This window comes from Lepisma saccharinum, chromosome 6 (assembly GCF_977018435.1).
Source record: "Lepisma saccharinum chromosome 6, izLepSacc3.1, whole genome shotgun sequence".
NCBI lineage: Eukaryota > Metazoa > Arthropoda > Insecta > Zygentoma > Lepismatidae > Lepisma > Lepisma saccharinum.
The window spans coordinates 27,410,913-27,433,923 of NC_139234.1; the positions used below are offsets into that span (position 1 = coordinate 27,410,913).

The following is a 23,011-nucleotide window of genomic DNA, read 5'->3' on the forward strand; positions in this document are numbered from 1 at the left end:
ACTCAAATTGTGCATCACTATGTTCACTTAGTCTACATTGACATTGAATTCGAACAGACTCAACTAACATCATCAGTACAAAACTATTACGTTGCACACACAATGTTAAAGATACTTGAATGAAAATTTTGTCAGTCCTGGTACTTTGTATAACTCAGGGGGAATGCAACAAATATGTACAGTGTTAGCTGCAGAGCTACCTACTGCAATCTTTGAATAAGTAATGCCATCTAGTGGTTGATATTCAACATATCAACTGCGGGTGTGGCGTTAATCGCAATTGAATTTAAAGGTGGAACACAGAGAGAGCGGTTTGAGGGAATAATTTTTCGGTTGCAGTTAATCGTAATTATTACGTAATTTTTCATTTGGCTCTACTGGAGGATGCACAACAGGTGTTTATTGCAGCATTCTATTTTTTTTGTTTGAGACACGAATCTTTAAGATATCATTATCGTCGGCGCTCTATCTTTGTTCCATTACAGTTTTTTAAGTAATCTCGTGATAATATCTGTCTGCCCTTTGCTGTTATCTTCTCTGCAGTAGATAGTGCTCGCTCCCACTTTTCGTCGAAAACAGATTAATAACGATACCGTGACAAAACGTGAGCAGTTTCAAGTCCGATTCCTGCTACAATGACTGAACAATCGTAGAGAAAATAAATAATTTCCTGAAGTGTTATTCAGAAGTGAAGGATTGATTAAGTCCACTTTATGCACAGTAAGGCTAATCGAGACTGGACCTACAATTTAAAGTGGAATCCGAAACATTATGTGCCTCCACCGTGAATCGAACCTGGAACCCCCTTGTTTACACGAAGACGCTACCACTGCGTCAGAAGTGAAGGAATGAAGTATCAAGCTTATCTTTGGTGCTCCTTTCACCGGGACTCTAATTACCACATTTTTATTTATTTATTTATGTTTTGCACTCCTACAGAGGATTGAACCTCCATTTACAGAAGGCGTAGACTGCGTTTAGTTAATACAATACAAATTACATTGAAATATACAAACACACATTCATTCACGCACAACACATATAACACATGAGAACATGTGCATACATTTAGACATCTCAATAAGAACGCAAGTTCCATTTCGAAGTGTGAATATTTTTTTTTAGTAACACTGTATTTGTGTGTTCAGTGTGCTAATTAACTAGGGGAATTCCGGGGATTTCCCCCTCACAAGAAAATTATCCCCGGCAAATGGAAATTATTTTTATCCCTACCAGGGATAAACCATGTAACAAGCACAAGTGAAAAATCATTCGTGTCCCAGTGGCGAATACTGAGTCAAACGTCCGGGCTATCTCCCTATGTCACAAGGTCCTAGGCTATAAATAGAAATAAGTTTACAAACTCCTAAGATATCAGGTTGCCAACTCATAGGAAATCAGGTTGCCAACTCACAGGAAATCAGGTTGCCAACTCACAGGAAATCAGGTTGCCAACTCATAGGAAATCAGGTTGCCAACTCACAGGAAGTCAGGTTGCCAACTCCAGAAACACCATCATATCACTGATATGAATAATTTTATTTACAATTTCTGATCGATTTTTCGACTGTATTTTATTCTCTAGACTTCAGGCTTCGCAGATAGCCTAGCTAGCGTAGAATATACGCTCTTGTCGTGTCCATTAATGGTCCAGTCAACAAAGATTTCCCTGCCGAAAAGTAATGCAGCCTTGTGGATTAAAGGACACCATTATGCAACTACCCAATCTTACTCAGCCGAGACAACAGCAGGCTGTTTTCCACTTAAGTTTTAATGATAATAGTGCTCATATTTTTCATGCATTAAAATGTTCACAAGAAACTTGTATGTAGGTTAGATGGACGTTACGTTTGAACTTAGCAATAGTAATTTGGTCAAATTTTCGGTATTATTAGTTCGATAGCTCTTAATTGTTATTTTATTGATTTGCTTTATTTTACTTCGCATTTTGTGCCACTTTTGGCTGATTTACGAAGATGGGGATGAGTGATGATATGATGAAATTGATGAATAGACACTCACAAACATCCATGCCCAGGCCGGGATTCGAACCCAGGACCCTTGACGTCGTAGCACGATGTGTTAACCACACCGCCACGGGGGCCGGCTTATGTAAATGTTATCATATGATTCAGTGACCTAGTTAGAACCAACGTTCTAAGGTGCTTAGAACCGCAAGGCCATATATAGTTTTGTTTACTGACGGGTAAAACGTATAACCCAAATAAGTCCTGATTAGTCTGCCTGTGAATAAAGTGGACTTAAAAAGAACTCAGCTTTGCATACCCCCTAAAATAAACCCTCCCAAAATCGTCACTAATACGCCACTGAGTGACAATCCCCCCCAGCAGCAAAAAAGCTTAATTCGCACAGTGTGTGTCTTATAGTGAAGTACCTATTGAATATTACACCTTCTGGCCAGGATCATCTCGAAGGCAATGTTTCACCATGCCTAAAATTTGCTGATCCTTGTCTTTAAACCGGGTCGGAATGAGAGTTTACGGCGTCTGCAGCTAACGAATCTAGGCCTGCCGGTGCAAAATGGTCCTCGATCTCTCCTCTCCGCTCGGCTGAATTCTTCCGCCGGCCACTTTGACTGAGGCGTGGCTGGCTCCCTCTTCCGGAGGCGCGGGTGAGGTCAATGCATGGGTAGCAGGACAGGACAGGACCGGGGCACGGGAATCAGGTCGAGGTGGGGCGTGGTCCCCATCTCCCTCCACGCCCTCTTGAGATTTTTCATTGGGTTCCCCGTCCGTGAGCGTAGAGGAGATTTCTTCAGCACGTGTTGCCTTCAACTGCATGTGAGGTCACGTGATGTGTGCCAGTTACTTCCTGTTGTGGCTGGAAGCCGACTGAGCAGAAGTATATTCCTTGCGGAGTTTGCTGGTGCAGGGAAGTTAATGGGCCGAAGTATATGCACACAAGGTTAGAGAAACATTACTGTTCTTCTTAAGGCGAAGAGTGACAGTTTCCCACTAGTGCATTTTTTTCAATTGCTATAGGTCCAGGGGAAAAAAGTAAAGTAAAGTGCTCCCCTGTGCTTTGCACCACGCCATGAAAGCGTGTAGGGATAGAGCCCCACACTTTCTTGATCTCGGCCGAGCTGGGGGTGATGTGATCAGCAGCACGCTCCTCGCCGCCTTTACCCCCCAGTGTTTCCTCCAGGTACCCACTTTATACGACGCTGGGTGGGCGCCGGAGCCGCTTGAACAGGTTGAAAAAGTCCCGGTTCTTCCCCGCCAGGGATCGCATGGTAGTCAGACGGCCTAACGACTGAGCTACCGCGGCTATATATAGGTCCAGGAATTTTAAATAAATTCAATTCCGGTCCAGGAGAGAAAATCAGGAAGCGTAAATGACGTAAAGAACCTTTTTATGTTTAAAGTATTTCAATTCGGTCCAGAAACATTTTTTCCGGAGGAATTTAAATACGGTTCAGGAACATTTTTTTCCGTATCAATTTAAATACAGTCCAAGTTCCGTATCGAAATCAAACAATACGCAACTTGGACCGAATTAAATTGTGCGAGAAAGAAGGTTCCGGTCCTGTTGTGGAACCCAACATAACCCATTAGAATTTATTATTATTATTAAAGGGTTACTGCACCTTTAACAACCCTGACTTCAATATCGCGAATATCAGGATAAGCGATGCTGAATTTGATTGACGCTTACAAAGAACGCCCATTTCCAGTTCGGGATTCGAACCAGAGATCGTAATTATTCTGTATAGGCCAGTGTTTCTCAATCGTCGGGTTATCACTTGTAAACAAGTCACGAGAGATTCTACTGAAATTTGTCAGTTTAGTTTGCACAGCGATTCTCATGATAAATATTTTGCATGGGATTTTTTTTGTAACTGGAATTTTTCGGTGTTCAAAATGCAACGTGGCAATGAAAATCAGCAGTTAACCAAATTAATTTAATGATGGTGGCTTGGTGAAACAAACTTTCATTATATCCAGAGGTTGACGACTAATTTAAACCTAATTTTATATTTGTCAACAAGCCTAGACATAATCGAACCATCACTCTTTATGATTATGACATTTATTAATATTTAATTACAAAGGTACACATTAAACTTTTTTTTATCAAAAATAGAAAGGCATCGGCTTAAACGAATCATTTTTCACAAAGGTTGAGAACCACTGGTAGATTACTTCAACACATTACAATTTGAAACATGTTGAATTAATTGCGATCACCCTGTAGCATACGAGCGGGGGGTGGGTAAGCAGTAGTATTTTCCTCCTCTTTTAACAACCGTGCAATTACACGATACATAACTCTCAGAAAAGAAAAAGCAAGGCACTATTTATTCATTGCTTGATTTAGTGATTACATAATACTGTAATAACTCGTGACTCCAAACCCTCGAAAACCTTATCATGGAATGCTTGGCTTGCATTCTCTGAGCTAAGCATGTTGATATGCGTGAGAGACTATAGTTCAACAGGGATTATTTTAACTGCTGCTTTTAAACAACCCATTGTATTTTTCTTGAGCGTTGTTAAAAACATATTTCGTTCACTGACGGTGTACCCAACGTAATAACGGTAGGCCTAAATATCAGCCCTCCCTGGTCTGCGGGGTAGCCGCTATTGAAACGCCCTGCAATGCAAGAGATTCAGGGGTCGAGTCACGAAGAAGGGACCCTTCAGACCGAAGCGACAGGCGACACGTATCACTTGGAAACAGGCCTTCAGAAATAACTTTTCGTACCGCAACATTCTACAATATTTTCAACATAAATAAGACAACCCTAAAGCTACGGAATTTCTAAATTTAAAATGTATCATAGAACTATTGTGAAACGTTTAATGTCATCGTGAATGGCGGAGATTGATACTTTAAAATAAATTAAGTAGGAGTAATGAAACGGGTTTATTAAGCTTCCGCTGGAGAGCGCCACATGCAAAGAAATGAAAGGCGAAGAACGCTAAGCCGTTGGTTTCCCGGTGCTTATGGGGTCGTTTATTGCTTCTTCTGCAGTTAGTGTTTTTTACGGTGGAAAAACTGCCCTGCTACCATTGATTTCACATCAAACTTTTTTTTTTTTTTTACAGTGTTTGCGGGGCTAGGGGTCGCAAGTCCAAGAAGGGCAACCGCACAAAAATGAGACGCTGAAGGGGCAGAAGTGACAAAGACCGTCGACTTCTAAAATTCCTTAGCATAGGCGGAGTTCTGGAGGGGCCAAGGGGGTGGCTTGGTCACCCCAACTTAAAAAAGGCTAAAAAATAACACCTACTTAAGTTCAGTTACTACATTTTTGCCCGACCCTGTGGCCGAGTGGTTAGCACATCGCGCTGCGACGCCAAGGGTCCCGGGTTCGAATCCCGGTCGGGCTTGGTTGTTTGTGAATGTCCATTCATCAATTTCATCATTTCATCACTCATTCTCATCTTCGCAAATTAGCCAAGAGGCACAAAACGCGAAGTAAAATAAACTAAATCAAACCAAAATCAAACCAAAAGTTACTACATTTTTGTTATGAAGCCATACAGTAAATCTTGACGTTTGGCATGATGGCATGGTAATTGCGCCGCAATAGCGGGTCTAAGACGATTTGATTGATGTGTACAGTTTGAAGAAAGAAAAACATAAAATGACTTTGTGTTAAGTCAACAGTTACTGCTGAGGTATCGAAAGAACTTTTCAATTTTTCTAAAATTTCTGAAGCTTACTATTGTACCGTAACTTTTTTAAAGTAATAAGAGTATTGTATCAATAAAAAAATAATGAAATGCAAAATGCAATAATCGTGCTGTTTTGCTTCTTTTAAAACTGACAACCAATATACTAATTAATATTTGTTCACTTAAGCGAGGAAATTTAACATTTTCAAATCTAAAAGACCTAAAACTCAGTGCTTTTAAGTTTTTTTTGTTTTTTTTAATTTCCGGGGGAAGGCCCCCGGACCCGTTATAAACTAGGGGATATTCAATACCTGAGGGTTATTGAATATCCCCTAGTTTATAATATCATATGCTTCTCCCAGAGACTGGCCCCCCAAAGCAAGAGCTCTGCCTATGTTCCTTAGCATTGTTATAGTAGCATAATAAAACATGCTAAGTCCTTTTGCTTGCTTATTTCATGAAAGGGTTTCTAGAGTTTAAATAACTTCCAGGGCCCGGATTTTGATTACCTAAAAATGATCTATAAAATGACCTAAAAATGTCTTTATTTCAGGGTATGACAGTACGCAATTCTTACTTCCGTAACGTTAGAACTAAAATTACAAGGTGAATGCGAATTTTAGGTATAAGGAAATCTTACCTTATTCAGAATTATTGCAGCCCTAGATAGAATTCTTGTTTTCATTGTTACCGACATCAAAGCGATAAATGCGAGTGCCTCGCTAGAAATGAGTGAGTGAAACCACAGGTAACGTTATGCAATTACATTACATTGTTTGCAATTATGCAAAAAAAAAAAAAAAAAAAAAAGACCACAAACTGACGTAGAATGCGGAAATTTAAAAAAATTACGTAAAAAATGATCTAAGACTTAAAAAATAGAAAAAAAATAATGAAAAAATGCACAATAAAATTCACATTTTTGTAACCAGAGGTTTGTATTCAGGATTTTGATACTTAAGAGCAATGCATAATATATGAGGGGAAAAAGATGACATGTCATGAAAATTCTGGCCCTGCTTATTACATACCCTATTTTCAGAGATAAGTGCTCAAATGTAAACAATTGCTCCTCGAAGAAACGGTTGTAAACATTTTGAATGCCAGCAATTGAAAGTAAAGTGTAGGTATATTGACGCTTGAAATCAACATCCTTGTTTCTCATTTCGTCGCCAGTGTGACCATATAGTGTTGGTTTCTTTGGATTTGGTGCATGTGCGGTATTAATGTTGTGTGGCGAAATGCATAGTGCAAGTGGCGCTTATGAACGGAAACTAAGTTTAATGAAAAAAAAATCAGATGTGTGTATATTTAGAAGTTTGCAAGTGTTATTAATACAGAGAATACAATTTGTAGCAATGATGATGATGATAATAATAATGTAATAAAAATGTCGGCAGGCCCCAAAACAAAGGATAGCCTAGGGGTCCAAATTTTATAATTCTATGGAAGAGTATATATTTGTATCTTATTGCACGTTTCTCCCGCAACCTATTGTGGCACATGGCCAATCTCCGTGTTCCTGGAAGATTCAAACCTGAAGCCTCCGTTTTCACCCCGCGGGAACCTAGATTGCGCAGACACGAATAGTTTGTATCAGGCGTGCCGTGATGTCATCCTCATAAGAAATGCGAAGAGCATGTAGTACTTACTCGTGGTGGAAGCCGGCGGCTAAAAAAAATCAAAGGAAAAAAAGTAAGGAATTAGTGACGCAACCATGATTTCACTGTTTGGGATGAACGAACGACGCGTTTGTGTCACCGCGGCTCAAAGAAGAACCTCTCTTGCCCTTCAGCTGCGTAGGACTAAGAGGAATGTTGAAATCCTCGTTCTGCGCGGTAAGTCTCGCGATGGTAATATTGTGTAGAGATCGTACCGAGAGAAACCTCTGTTAAATCGAGACGCCGATTTACCTTACTATGCAGGACTGCGGCGATAAGTGTGTTTTAATAGCAAATTTTCAATGGCAACTTCTACCACCGCCGTTGAGTTAGGCAACACACACAACGCCTTGCAGGGAAACTAGTATTTTGTGATCTAGGTGTCGCCATTTTCATTGACGGGGACTGTACGTACGTATTTGTTTTCCTATGCAACGTGACTTTCGGCTCACCCTGTAGTCAACAGCGAGTGAAAACCGCACAAAACCCACTTCAATTGCCATGAAAACATGTCGAATTTTCGAAAATCGTTTTTCTGCCGCAGATTTGACAACGCCTTGCGAACGTAAATTGGAATCTTATTTCAGCATTTGTACAGAAAGCTACATGTCCGGGTCCGTGGTCGCATTCTACACCATCGATTTCGCAAGGATTTTTTTTTTTTTCAATAAAAATTGTGTGTTTAAGATCGTGAAGAACAAAATTCTGGATCGCGGAAACAAGTAGTTACGACTCTACAGCCGTTTAAAGTTGAGATGTAGCCGTTTGATGTTGCGAGGTGGAAGTCTACTTGCGGTCATGTTAGTTTCGTAGCACCCGTACTCTACTTGCGGCCATGTTAGTTTCGTTGCCACGTACTTATTATCGCTGCAGTTGTAACAATTTGTCACTTAGAGACTCTGTCAAGTTTGGTGTTGTGTTTGACATTGTTGCCATGCCTCCAGTAGTCTGACAGGGTAAATTTTAACTGACATGTTGGCGACCCAAGGCGTCAACTGTTGTGGTAGTATCCACGCGACTGTTCGTCCTTGTTGTTCGTCGGAGACGTTCTCGCAAGTCTCTTTTCCTCGTCCCATGTTCATTTTAATTTCCAGTCTCCGAGCAACAGTTTACAAAATTGTGAAAGAAGAATGCAAGCCTCAAAGATAGGAATGGTTGCCTTGTAAATCGTACTGGGGATTATATCTAGACGAGACGAGCGTCTCTTGTCGTGTGTGATGGGTCTGTCCAGTTTTCGGTGTCGCTTCGAGTTCAAAATTCTTGCCTCGTTCTCGGTTCGAATTTCGGCTTGGACATGAGTGTTCTTTTCTGAGCGTCCTTGATCAGTTTCATCATTCATCCATCCTCATCGTTGCCATTAGCCAAAAGTGGTAGAAAAGCGTCGCTAAATAACGAAAATAAAAATAAAAAATTGTTCTCGGTCTTGTCTCTATTTATAAACATGTATCCCGTTTTCGTCTTGGTCTGCAAGGTCAAGTCTTAGACTCGAGTCTTAAGTACCTACAGCATAAACTTCGCTTTTCTTAAGAATCTTTTCTGTTTGACGTCTCGTTTCGACGCTACGAGCCCTCGAAAAAACTTGTTTATCCTGAATATACGTGTATGCAATCAAACATTATAGACTTAGAATTGACACTATTGGATTGACATTGTAATTATTATAATCATATGTGTGAAGGCGTCGGATTGTAAAGTAAATTTGGTTTCGATAAATTTTTGAACTTCATACCAAAGTCTCGAATGAGACCGACAGTCAAATCTTGTCTCGATTTTGCAGAGGTCTGTCTCTGTCTCGTCTCGACAAATCTCGAAGTATAGTCTTGTTTTCGTCTGTATTTTTAAAAGGCCAGCTCTGTATCTACTTCGTATTTTATAGGTCATGGTTGCAAGTATTTAGGAGAATTGGCCACCTTTTCTAATTTTGGTCATGTATAACAGATCCATGCCAGTAGTGTTATTCTGCCTTTGTCTTAACATTTCTATGCATCTCTCATCAATCTGGTGAACTTTTTCCTCGTTTGTAGTGTGTATCATACATATCGAAGGATCTGTGCTTTTTATGTACATATAATTTCTTTAATGGCGGAATTTTTTACTCAGGCAATAAAATTAAATTTCATTTCCTAGTTTTTTTTAGTTACCTTTCAAAAGGTACTGTATCTGGGTGTGTACACGCACACACACATACATATTGTGTGTGAGTGTGAATGAGATCTCTACTCCCCAGAGGCTAGATTAGACAATAAAAATCTCAGACGACATGACATTTTCCCCTGCACACGGGTTTTGGCCGCTTTCAGACAGAAGCGACATGCAAACTTTCACACCGGAGCGACACGACAAGCTGCGTCACTCGTCGCTCGGATTGGTTCGTTCTTCTGTGTCGTATCGGCTTGCTTGTCGCGCGTGCGCAGTGAGTGCTATTATTATAGGCTGGAGGTGCTCGTGCCGCTTACTTAAGGTATCCTGATATAGGGCAAGGTTATTTTCGTAGCGTCTATGGTTATTGTGCATTTACAGATTGACCACCGGTTTACAAACACATACTTACACCAACGTAGGCACATCTACACTTAAACTAAATCACGACCAAATCTTAATGTGGTCAAGTTAATACCTCTGAAACTTATAATCCTCACCTTTTTTGCCATTTTTAATGTGCATAGCTGTATTATAAAATTGGGGTCTTTACCCCGCCTCCTGAATATTTGAAATTCTAGCGACGCCAATGGCTAGAAGGCATTGTTTCCTTTCCCCTCAATTCAAAAAAATGCGATCAGTGATTACATTTATATGGCGAATACCGATTCTTCACAAAGGGCCTTCGAATGCGGACAGAATTCCTCTTAGGTCCATTGTTCCAGGTTTAAAATTGTGTGAAGGACGGGCTTAAATGGGCTGTAGCGTAAAAACAATGAGTGGTGATAAGAGGGCTGCAAACATTTACGAACCATCTTGTATACTTCGCATAAAACTAATCAAAAAATGGCCAGTGGTGGAACGCTCCTTTGGCACACACAGAAAGAAGTGGGTTTTTACAGCGCCGAGATCTTGCAGCATAAAGCTATAACATCAAGCACGTAACGTACAAGATCGATTTTGAGTAGCGTGTATTGTGATTGGTTTATTTTCCGTTTCTGTAACCGTCTCCCCCCTCCTCTTTCCACTCCTTCCATTTCCTATTTTTCCATCCGTGTGCTTTTGAAGTAGTGTTGATAATTCTTTTTCTTCCTTCTTATCTTTTATTGAGCGTAAGGGAGGGAATTCGTTTGTGGCGCCCTCTGTTTCTCTCTAATTTTTACGCCAGAAAGCCCCATTTGTTGGTTTTATATATTCGTGTGCGTGAGTTGTGTGTGTGTATGTGTGTGTGGAGGTTATTTCTTCGATTACATCGATCTTCGGGAGCTGTCCTTGTAACGATTTCGCTTCCAATTCGCCATTTTGTTTTTACTTGTCATCGTATTGAAAGCTGTGATGGAAACGTTACTTTCTTCCCCTCTCTTGAAGGACGCTTCAAGGACGCTGTCGTCACCCAGTACGATAGGGATGGATTGGAGGGTTGACCAGGTAAAGCACTCATTGTAAATAAGTAATCATGTGTACGTTTCTTGCTTTTGTGTGTGTGTTTTGTCTTCGAGTTCTCATTTTGCAAGTCTCTTGCAGAGTTGAGAAGCGTACTTGGAGTGTCGTTGTAGCCAGCCAACCAATGCACTTGAAACACAGTGAAGCTGTCGGTTGCGACTGATGTCGATTATGTGAAAGTATTCCTCAACTTGTCGTTTTCGGGAGTGTGAGGAATAAGGCTACCAGACGTCCTCATCTAGTCCTTTCCTTTCAATCTCAAGCCTTCATTTTTTCCCCCTTGACAGTTGAGACGTGAAATGCCCCGATTTTTTTTTTACACATTCAGGCATCTCTTTTTTTATTCGTTACAGAAATCGCTACTGATACATATCATCAAATAATTTTAAACTTGGGAATATAATTGTAGCTTTTAAAAAAATAATTTGCCGTAGAAATTGGTGAGAAATTCCCCTTCTATTAATATAAAAAAAAAATCCTTGTATTTAGGTGTGCCCACGGGGACGAGGGGGTTCCACATGTATATATTACTCTAATATATATAATGTTTACACATGGCACCATGCTGCAACATGTGCGATAAGGCGGGAAGAAGGGAATCAGAATGTATTTCCGTACATGTGTATTTACTTTCTGGAAGAACGAATGTCTTCTTTTACAATGCATCAAGCAAATTGTCCATTGCTATTGTCATTTCTCTCTTTTTTTTGTTTTGTAAGAATTAAAATTGTTCTTGTTGGTAGTGCAGGGAATGCCACCTCCTACATTGGTGTTGTGTTTAAATTCTTGAAACACTCGTTGCATAAAACAAGGTGGATCAACGCGACAATGGGCATTTTGGCAGTTTTCTTGTCGACTGTGTTGTCTTCCCTCCACCAGATGGCTCTGCAAGATAAAACATACGCACATATTTATGGGGAAAACTTGAGCTGTCCCATCCTACTATAATTCTTGGCTATAGAATGACGTAAATATCTGTGTTGAAACAAGAGAATGTGTTGCAACTTCTGTGATTGTACGCGGACTGTCATCACACGGTGACTGTGACACGAATACCAAGAACCCTATATTTTAATAGCAGTAATTGTGGGAAGCCAACAACCTTTTCCGAAGCTGTAAATAGCCTGCAGCCTTCCAACTCTTCCGACAGGATTCCACTCCCCATCAGCCGACGTACCTGTTCGTGTGCCCGAGGAATTTACTACTGAGGATAAGAATAGACTAGATCGTTGATATCAATTGTCAAAAAGGTTTCCAAAATGACAGAGCAATTGTTCTCGTGGCGTCTTCTAACTAGAATACCTTTTAGGTAAAAATTAGTCGGTAGAGACATAATATTCGAGCACTACAAATTTCAACATTTCTATAGCTATGAAGAATTTGTCAGACATTATTTTGCGCCTGTGTAATGTGTTCTCATTGGCAGGTTCCTCTGCCTTTGCAAAGTAGCAAATGATAAAATGTGTTGATGGGAAAGGTCAATGGCGTCGCCACAGAATTTCCTTCCTGTCGACTATTTTCAGCGGGCTCAGCTTCGGTCGTATTTATCTTTTTTGTCATTCCTTCACGCTTTCTTTTATTCCTTTCCCCCCTCTTTCTCCCTCTGTTTCTTGCTGATTTCTTATTCACACTCCCTTTTCTTTCTTCTTTATTCCTGTTTCTACATTTCTCTTCTCTTTCTCCCTCTGTTTCTTGCTGAATTCTTATTCCACACTCTCTTTTTCTTTTCTTTTTTCTCCCCATTATCTTCTATTTGTTTTCTTAGCTTTCTTCTTCCTCAGTTTCTCTCTTTCCTCCTTTTTGTCCAGATCTTTCCTATTCTCTTTGTTTCGTTTTTGTGCTATATTTATTTTTCTTTATCTTTCTCTATTTTTCTTTCGTACTTTCTCTGCCTCCATTTTTTTCTCTTCTTTCTCTTTCTTCCTGTTTATCTCCCGTTTATGCTATTTTTAACTCTTCATACCTTTCTTCTTTCTCTTTCTTTCTTTTTCTGTATCTATTTTCGCCACTGTTTCTGTCTTGAGCTTTTTTGGCCTCTTTCTTCTTCGTGCTCTACAGCAACTTAAACAATTCTCAAAAATTTTCATACATACTATTCGGGTAAACCAAGACAATTTCAGGGTATAGGATTAGAGCAATCTCGCGTTGTTGGATGGACACAGGTTAATAATGCTTTTCATATCCCACACACACTGTGAAAGTTTGTCGGTGCTGTACATCATGAATATCTTTTTGTTGGTTTGGGCATTTATAAAAATCAGCATTGAAATCCGAATGTTTTAGTATGACATTAACTGTTGGAGTATGATAGAAATGGATAAAAATAAATTAGTAAAAACTCGATGAACGAGGCAAAATTGTTTTCATATTCTTCACCATCAATGCGAAAGTTGTACGACAGTTTTGTCAAGACAAATTAATATTAAATGTTTCTATATCTTTGCGCTTAATATTAATGTCAATCATTTGACAGTATTGCAAATATTTATTTTTCAATTAAAGAGAAAGTTCGCATAGACAAATTTCAAGAAGTCCACTTAGTGAAAGGTAAGTTTTCTCAGCTTGAACTGCTGATATTGTTATTCTTTAGTTAATTCACCGATGTTGGCTTTACATGTACTTAACAATAAGGCAATGAAGGAGAGAAAAATCGATCATATAGGAGGCAAAGAGGGGAGGGGGGATACTGCTCGAAAGTTGGGAATGTACACACAGGAAATAATAGGAATCAAATTTGATTTATTCACTTCAAATGAATCAATCCAGACAACCATTAATGATCGAAAATTCTGATCCTATGAATTTTAAATGCTTCTTTGTACTTTCTTTGTAAATTCTTTCAGAATTTAATGCAGTTTCTTGCGTTTGTGTTTCATTAGTTCAAATGACTGATTTACTCTTATTAAATATTAATATTAAGGGCATGCGGAACAGTCTCCACGGGGCTCTTCCCCCCGCGGCAGTGTTGCCAACTTAGCTCTCCTGGAGCCAGATCTGGCTCTTTCGTGCACTAGTTTGGTTGTGAACTGGGGCGCATGCCCCCTTGCCCCCATATGGTGCGATCACTGGTTGCGGCCCACATAGACCAACTTTTGCCATAATTATACATTTTGCACGTGACGTGATGTTGTTATATTGGCTACGTTGCCCCACCCTCGCCAACTACTTTATATATATATATAGCGCCGTGAAATTGGCATAATATTGTTATGAGGGAATTATTTATTTTCGATTTCATACGACCATGATGCTGTCGGATCTAGATGGTGAATACTAAGAATAAATTGTCATCAATTTAGAGTTAACGGTAATAGCAGCGCCCTACACCTTTGACAACTAACATTACTCTAGGAAGCACATCGTAAATCTAGCTCCTTGAAAGGCAGTTTTAACTCCATTTAAGGTGAAATTAGAATCAGGTTTGGCAACACTGCCAGGATAGCCGTAGGAGGCAAGGAGAAATGCATTGGGCTTATGGGAGTATTATTTGATTTGTTCTCTTGGGAATATCAAACTTCCGATGGAATAGAAAATGATATCAACGAGAAGACGGCTGTTTAAAGATGAATTTCACCAGCGGAAAAGTCGAAACTTCCATTTGATTAGCCGTAACTTGATGTTGAAGTTGACTCCTCATAAGGAATACATGGTATTCCGAAAATTCTTATTCATCATATTTTTCAAATATCGTGTCCAGCTTAATTATTAACTTAAAGAAACGCTTCCACTTGCAACATAGAGAGAAATTCATACTCTTGGATACACCCAGGTTTCTTTTTAGTTGCAGTGCCCATTCGGGAGATATTGAAATAAATTCACAATTGGTGCTTAACTGTACCTCCTCCCCATAACGTAAAGATCCCCGTGTATATTGCACCGTGTCATGTGGTGGATGGGTCCCACATATTCTCGATTTCGGCCATTTTAGAAGCCGCTTTTACCCCCAGGTACCCCATTTATTTTAGGCCGGATGAACTGCCGCTTTATGCAGGGATGAGACCGGAAATCGAACCCGGGTGTCTCGCGTAGCAGTCGGACACCCTACCTACTACTATCCACCACATAGGGCTCAATATTATTGACGGGAATAGTAGGTCACCTCGGCTCCCCATTAAATATTATTCTTATGAAAATGTTGCAAAAGACATGACAAATGCAGTCCTTCACACCAAATTTGAAGTAACTAAAAAAGAATAATTCGCGGATCTTACATATGAGTTGTTGAGTCAGTGTTTGCTGTGCTGGGTTGCATACATACATTATCGCTTGTAGTGCAGAAACTAAGCGGTTTCGATGTAACGTTTATGAGGGAAAGTTACTTGTTTTTTTATGATATCTACCAACAAAGAATCCTTGTTGAAGTTGTTTCCGACACCCTGTGTATGTTATATTTATAAGTTTATGCTCTCTCACTGACTCATCAACACACAGCCTCTAAGGATGTCAACTTACGTAAGGAACCACTAAGGGATTAACGGAAATTCAACCCCAGAAATCCCTGAGAGGGAAAAGGGTTGTTATAATTTTATTATATACAACAGCCTTGGAACTAGAAGTCCTAAATAGATGACGCTTTATAACACTATTGCTAAACATCAGGACTGACTAATTCTATTTTAAGAATAAAACTAGCATGGTTTTGTTCGGAGGGTCAACAGGCACAGCAACGTTCCATGCTCTTGAACCGTGTGTGTCTCATCCTCAAAATAATTGGAGGGGTAGTAAATACCTGTGATTCATTCTCGCTTACACGGCAGAAGCCACATGTTTCTCAGAAGAAGAGAAGCAAACACCGCAGCGGGGTCCTTAAGCATACAATGGTCATTTAGGCGCTAATAGCAAGTGTTGTAAAAACTCAATTATTGCTGGCACAAAATGAGCATAAACACCTGCCAAGGATCTTTTTTTGGCATTGGCCTTCGCCTGCACCAAAACAGACGGGCGGGAGGTGGTAATTACCCGGTAAGTATTCACTTCGGCAATGGTCACCGTTAATGCGATATATTTTTTCACGCTTTCCTTCCTTCCCCCCCAAAATGATGTTCGAACCTTATGGGGCAGACACGCTTCCGAAAACGTCTTTCACGTCGCGCTGATTGCTTCCACATGCCACATCAATTTGCGGTGTCGTTCACCTCGAGGAAAATTTCGCAGTGCGAGGTTGCGCTCTGGTCCATGGGATGCTGCGGGAAAGAACAGCGCTGTTGGGGAAACAATGTGCACCAAACATTGTGAATACAACTTTGCGATTTTCTTTGAAGTTTTTTGATTCGAGTTGCTTCGAGACTAGAGTAATATCGCGTCTAACAAAATCGTCAACTCTACAAATCGCGACGTAGACATGCGGATGGAACGGCTGCTTGATTATATCATTGTCGTATGCGCAGAGAATCAAGTTTGGAATAACCAAGAAAATAGTTCCTCGTTAGAAAAGATATGTGTTTAAATAGGCGATAAACAATGATTGTTTACAGGAACCATTTTAACAGTCATGCTAAGAATTACCAAAGAATTGAGCCAAAATTACCAAATTTAGTAAGTTCACCAAATTTTTTGTTTGCGGATACCATAAAGCTTAACCAATTTCTTTTTTAAAAAAAGAATTCAAGCAAATCCGTTCTTTCTGTGTATGCGCGTTGTTGAATGTGCAACAAAGAAGAAGAAGAAAAGCATGCTTTTGTTTTGTTTCAGTAAGCACCTTTGACATGTTTGTTTCGATTATTTCGAGATCGAGTTTCCCCTTGAGGCCGAGACGAGAACAAAATAGGCATATCGCTCGAGAAGATATTGTGCAAATCCTTTACTCGGTAACATACTTGAGATCACCTAATAGAAATTTCTTCCCAGTAAAAAAAATCAACACATTACATATGCTGACCGAGGCGTAGTCTATATTTCAGTAAAAAAAAATCTCAATGGAATGCCTCAAAATGAGATTATATAAGTTTTATCAGTACTAAGTCCGGTCCAGACGTGGCCCGCGTAGTTTCGGTGGCCCTGCCGTACAGCATTTGGTACTGGTATTTTTGTATTTCACGTCGCTCTTCGGCCACTTTTGGCAACGAGCGACACGTGAACAATCTTACCAACAAACGCTCGGTGAGGACGAGCGTTGATTAGATAAAATTATTCAAGATACACTCACAAATAACATCTAGGCTAGGTTGGATCTGGACCTTCGGTGCCTAAATGTGAATGTGACTACCGAGAGGACTAGGGAATTTGGGAAAACCATAAGACGGATTGCATTTTTGTGGGGGATGCTTATTTCCTTTTGATCATATAACCGTAGTTGTATGTACTGAATGCTTGAGTTGGAATTCTGAACAAACATATGTAATCATGTAACCCTTTGGTTACAGGATTGTTCTATTTTCGTGGCAGGAATCACGTGATAGCTGGCAAGGTCTTCCAGCACAGAACAGACGACACCTATTGGCGGGAAGTGTTTCAGGAACAAACTTCTGAGGTATAGACAACACTGCATGGTAAACGTTGCCACATCGAGTGCGGGAACCAGCGATATTCAGACCAGCCACATAATCTCGTGAGGTTAGTTATGCCCTCATAGTTTGGAAACACTGATTCGTCTTCCTGCCATCTGGATCATCTTCAGCACACTTCTTGGAATTCCACATAACATGGATTAAAAAAAAAAAAAAAAAAAAAAAAAAAAAAAAAAAAAAAAAAAAAACGTTTCTCCGAAGTTCACGTTGTCCCACACGAAAATAGAACACCAACAAATATGAAAAAGATTATGATCAACGTGCGGCATTGGAGGACAATAATGCTACGTTCTAAATCGTCTATGTTTGGAAAATAAATTATTAGGGCCACACATTTTTCGGTTTTTCCTAATTTGGAATGGGTTTTCCTTCATTCCCAGAATCAACAATCCCCATGACACGCTGAAACCTCGCCAATACCGTTTTACCCGATGATGGTTCTTTGGTGTGAAGTAGAGAGCATGCTCCTGCGATATGACAAAATTCTATAACAGGCACAAATGTATAGTAACGGACACTTATGGGCTGTAATGATCCCATTTAAAGCCAGTGGGTTTGTTACAAGCCAGAAGTAGTATCAAGAAACAATAGTCGAAAAATACTCCAAGTCAGTAATGATTTATACCAAAAAACATAATAAAACTGGTAATGCATTAAGTGAATACATTAAAAAAATATCTCGTAGCTACAGAATTATTTGTTCTAATTTGGAATGTGATTTTGAAAACAGTCTAAACCATGCTATGCATTCCTTTGTTGACTACAATGCATCAAATTGTTCCTACAGGAGATAGAGATTCATTGTTGCAAGTAATTGTTGCAGCTTATGTCAAGATATTTCCTCGATCCGTGCTTGTGACAACTGACAAGGGAAAGTCTGGTAGAAATTGCAACAATTAAGAAGACAAAACATTCCTGCAACTGATCTGGTGCGTGGATTTTCATTTCAACAATTACCAGGTACACCCACTGTAGTGGATAGAACGGGAGATAATTCGTGTGGAGGGAGGAATGCAGCTTTGTGTAATGTAAGAGAGCAACGTGAACTTCGGAGAAACTGTGTTTTTTTTTGTTTTTTTCTTCGTTTTTTTAATCCATGTTCTGTGGAATTCCAAGAAGTGTGCTGAAGATGATCCAGATGGCAGGAAGACGAATCAGTGTTTCCAAACTATGAGGGCATAACTAACCTCACGAGATTATGTGGCTGGTCTGAATATCGCTGATTCCCGCACTCGATGTGGCAACGTTTACCATGCAGTGTTGTCTATACCTCAGAAGTTTATTCCTCAAAACACTTCCCGCCAATAGGTGTCGTCTGTTCTGTGCTGGAAGACCTTTCCAGCTATCACGTGATTCCTGCCATCCACTAGTGTTGCCCACGGGACGAGACGGGACAAACTTTTAAAAATTCGAGACGAGACGAGATTGATCATGTGTCCCTTTGACAAACGAATATTTTCGAGACGAGACAGCATTTCACAGCATTTCCACGAGACGAGACAGGCCAAAGTCTCGTCTCGTGGGCAACACTATCATCCACTGACAGAAGCGCTGGAGACAGCACGTGCTTGTTATCTGCCAGCCAGAGCTCGCCTTTTCTTTTGAGAGGGGAATTTGAAGACTTGGTTGTCACATTTACAGCGGATAGGATGCGGAGGCAACAGACACATAGGTAGCGGGTATTTCAGACGGCGAAAGGATAATAATTTGCACTCGAAGGGCTTGAATACTCCATTCACATAATTTTCTTGGCCTACTCCAAACATACCTTTGGCAAGAACAGCCTGCAGACGACACCATTTAGTGGGGCGAACTGTACTTTTTTTTTTTATTATAGTCCAAACGTCAAACCTCCCTCCAAAAGGAAAGCAAGCGTTTTTTTGTATCGCGTATCATACAAAGACAAATTGCTTTTCAATTGCATGTTAACACATTTACACCCAAAAACGTTTTTAACGCCTGTTAAGTAAGCAGGCACGAGATTACTCTTGTTAAAAGTTTGCATTACTCACTATTCTCGTAGAAGTTTAAAATGCACAAATATTATTATTTATATACAATGGGGGAAAATTACAACTAGTATTTGTCAGTGAAATATTTTATTCCAATTTTAGAATGTGCACTGCTCTTCGGATAAAGTGGCACACACTTCAACTATCCCACGTTGTAAAATATGCCGCTTTATGTGAACGGGAGTGTGTAAATCCGTAGCTAGTAATTTATAAGTCAACTGTAACCCTCAAATCCTGAAGTATCTGTATTTTTACTTGAAATCCCCCTCCTTGCAGTTCTTAAAAAATCTTCTAAAAGTAAATTTCTGTTCGCCGATGACAAAATTTATTTTGCGAAGGGAAAACTTGCACGGTAGTAATTAACTTTTCCATCATGGAGGCATTTTTTTCCCCTCGCAGAGGATAATTCCCATTCGTATGGCAACACTGGCTTGAATATGTAGTGTCAGTTACCTGAGCCTCCTTCTGCACATTCAAAGACCATGAAGCGATGCATCCCGTTCTTGCTGGTCATTGGAGCATTCAAGGCCTTTTCACGAATTTATCGTCCGGTCGGAGGATTTGCCGGACGTTGACACTAGGGACCGGGTGGTCGTCTTCCGCAACATTCCTCAGAGATGCGATGCTCCCTCCCTCCCCCGCCTTTGCTTCTTTTTCTATAATCTTGAAGGTTTTTTTTTGGGAGGGGGAGTCACGAATTCTCTTTCGGTGTACGTGATGCAAAGACTGGATGTTGGCAGTGCCGCGTTCGACTCTCGGCTGCACGATTTCCATTTGGACATGATTTGCGCAACCACAGAGAGGGAGATCAATAAACCCGACCGTATTTACTTGTTGTATGAGATTTTCCTGCCACAGGTCCGTAACGAGGGGTAGGCAAAGGGGCTGAGGCCTAGGGCCCCATTCAAAGCATTGTTTTAAAAGAAAGACAATAAAGTCAGAATATGCGACGGAGGAATTTACACTTGGCAGAAGTAAGGGGAGAAAGAAAATAGTACAGCGTGTCCGGCTTATAGCTATAATAAAAGAAAGATGCACTACAGCTTACGAATACCTGCCACAGTCAAAACCTGTGTATGTACGGTACTGCCATCTGTTGCCATTTACGAGAAACACGAAACTGTGTCATGCGCATGGGCATAGTAAACAAACATGGCGGAGTGGACTCCACAACAGAAGGTATTCTGGGTGTCATCATTTGTCGAATTGAAGTCCGTGGTTGTATACAAAATGTTACTCGGTCCCTTTTTCTTTTTTACTTATAGGCTTGTATTCTGGTAAAACACTGCTGGAATTTTCTGTTTCCCAATGTAGTATTGATAGTACGTTTCTAAAGATGTTCTTCAGACATTAAGACAAACGACAATCCTGCCTAAGACACCAACACATCTAGCTACGAAGCTGCCTGCTAGGAACCTCATTAAGCCTTATTACAGCAGTTCATACAAATAGGATGCAACTGGCAAATAAAAAAGGCAGACTAGATATTAGAGTTAGCTCACACACGTAAGTGAGCTCGCGCTTTGCCTATTGGTTAGCTCTCTAGCCTTTGATGCGAGCTAACCGGGTTTCATTCTACGTGGAAGCTCCCAAAATTCTGGTGATGACCAAAGTCGTGAGGACATTTGGCGAGTTATTAGGTAGTAGAATAGAATTTATTTTCAATTATGAGCCTTTACAGCTGTGCATACCATACAAGGATGACAAATTTTAGTGCAATTTTCCTACACCCTTCCTCCTCTCAGTCTACTTCCATATTCACACTGCTTGGGAGTTTACATACACCATCTTTCATTTCCATTCTTTTACTACACTTGCACTGTTACCTGAGTTGATTCCTAAATTTTCTGATTGATTTATTTAGTAGCACCCCCCCCCCCTCACACATTTTCGCTATCCCCACTGAGCTTCTTTCCTCTCTTTGCCCAGACATAGTGTAGGAAAGTTCCCAGATTCCTTATTTGCGCCTCCCCCCCTCCTCGGTATCTCCCTCCTAATAACGGTTGTCATTATATTCTCAATGTTAGCTTCATTTATTTCCCTTATATATTTTTGTCTTGTCTCCCCTGTTTCGTTGCACTGGAGGAGAATGTGAAATTTCGTCTCGTCTTCGGACTCCAGTCTCGAAACTCGGGCAATAGATGCGGTGGAACTCGGTGCGCTGGCCACACGTCACCCAATGGAAGAAAAGGCCGCTCTGGCAGGCCCTGGCGCTTAGAGGGTTGTTGCGCTATGGAGTTTAGTAGAGTTTTAGGTTCCAACTAAGTTTCTGAACAGTAAACGTTTGAGAGTTCTCTCGAGTTCCGTGTTTACGATTGTCTTGTACTGTCGTAGACGTCAGGAAGGGGCGGGGACGGTTTCCTCCTCTGGAAAACTAATGTCAACCTGCAAGTATATATTTCACGCATATCATTTAATTGCAGTCATTGTAATTTACGTTGATCATTAGAATGGGGTTCAGGAACGTGATAACTTCAAACTGAAGGGATGATTTTTGAGAGGAGCAATATTATTTTTGGGGTAATATGTGTCGTTTGCTCTCCCCCCCCCCCTTCGCCTGGAAGAACTTCTGCGGACTTCCATGTATACGAGTACAGTCGAGTTTAGTAATATTATGTAATTTATGCAGCGCAATTTTTGATACATTCATTTTAACGTTCTGCAAAATTAATTAGAAAAACTTTCACCGAGATGAATTAAAGACTAATTACACTAAGTATCAGAAAATTCTACTTTAAAAACAATCGAATAACGTCAATCGAACTGCACCTTTGACAAAAATTATGTATGAAAAAGGTTCTTGAGGGACTATTGAGCTAGCCTAGCCGAGTGTTATCTTATGTCACAGTAATGGTCCTATTATTAATATGACCATCTTTACAAAATAGGAGAAAATAGTTGCAAAGTGAGCAACCACCACCAAATCCAAATATCCATTGGAACTGGCCACCACTTCCTCTGGTTTCCATAGTATTGGTGTTAAAATCGTGCACTGTGACAATATTGTCCACATATTATCATAAATATAGGCATTTGATTCGTTGCAGCTTTTGGTGAAGACCATCTAATCATTGCGATTGGCTTGAATAGGTATAAAGGCGTCGTTCCCAAACCAGTGTTTCCCATCAGACGAATTTCACCAAGACTCGTGACGTCTGGGGTAAGAAATTGGTTGGAGGAGTATTGGATGTCCATAAAACGAGGAATGTGGGAGAACGTCCCATTCTCTCTCCATGCGTTTATTTTCCCAGAGGCAGGCAACGGTATCGTGGAATCTACACGACCTCTGTTTCCCACAGCTCCTGCTGCTGCTCCACGGTCTCCTGGTTGGAGTCCTGTCCTCGGATGAGGAGGCAGATTCACAGTTTCGCACCACACAGCCAGTGACTCAAGTAAGCCCGTCGTTCACCTGTACCGCGCGATGGATAAATGTTAAGACATATTTCTCCCATAGTTACTCAATTTGGATTTGATTGTTATTATTTAACGACGCCATTTTATGCCACGTTTGGCCAATGGTAACGATGAGGATGAGCGATGATATGATGAAATTGATAAAAGACACTCGTCTATCATGGGATGAGCATATTAGCCGCCAAATCAATAAATCA

At 40.4% G+C, this 23,011-nt stretch overlaps 1 protein-coding gene across 6 annotated transcripts in view; it reads left to right on the plus strand.

Moving 5' to 3' along the window:
• The window catches only part of LOC145988637 (cyclic AMP response element-binding protein A-like), a 305,719-nt gene that overhangs the window by 187,554 nt on the left and 95,154 nt on the right, over nt 1-23,011 (plus strand). For 2 of the 6 annotated variants that reach the window (XM_083123680.1, XM_083123679.1), the window contains exon 1: nt 10,507-10,867. The exons of 2 other annotated variants lie outside the window; for them this stretch is intronic. In XM_083123680.1, coding sequence (XP_082979806.1) covers nt 10,775-10,867 — 93 coding nt within the window. In that variant the 5' untranslated portion in view covers nt 10,507-10,774. Of the gene's footprint in view, nt 1-10,506; nt 10,868-23,011 lie in introns of those variants that run through there. 2 more of the 6 variants (XM_083123678.1, XM_083123683.1) reach the window with 2 other exon arrangements.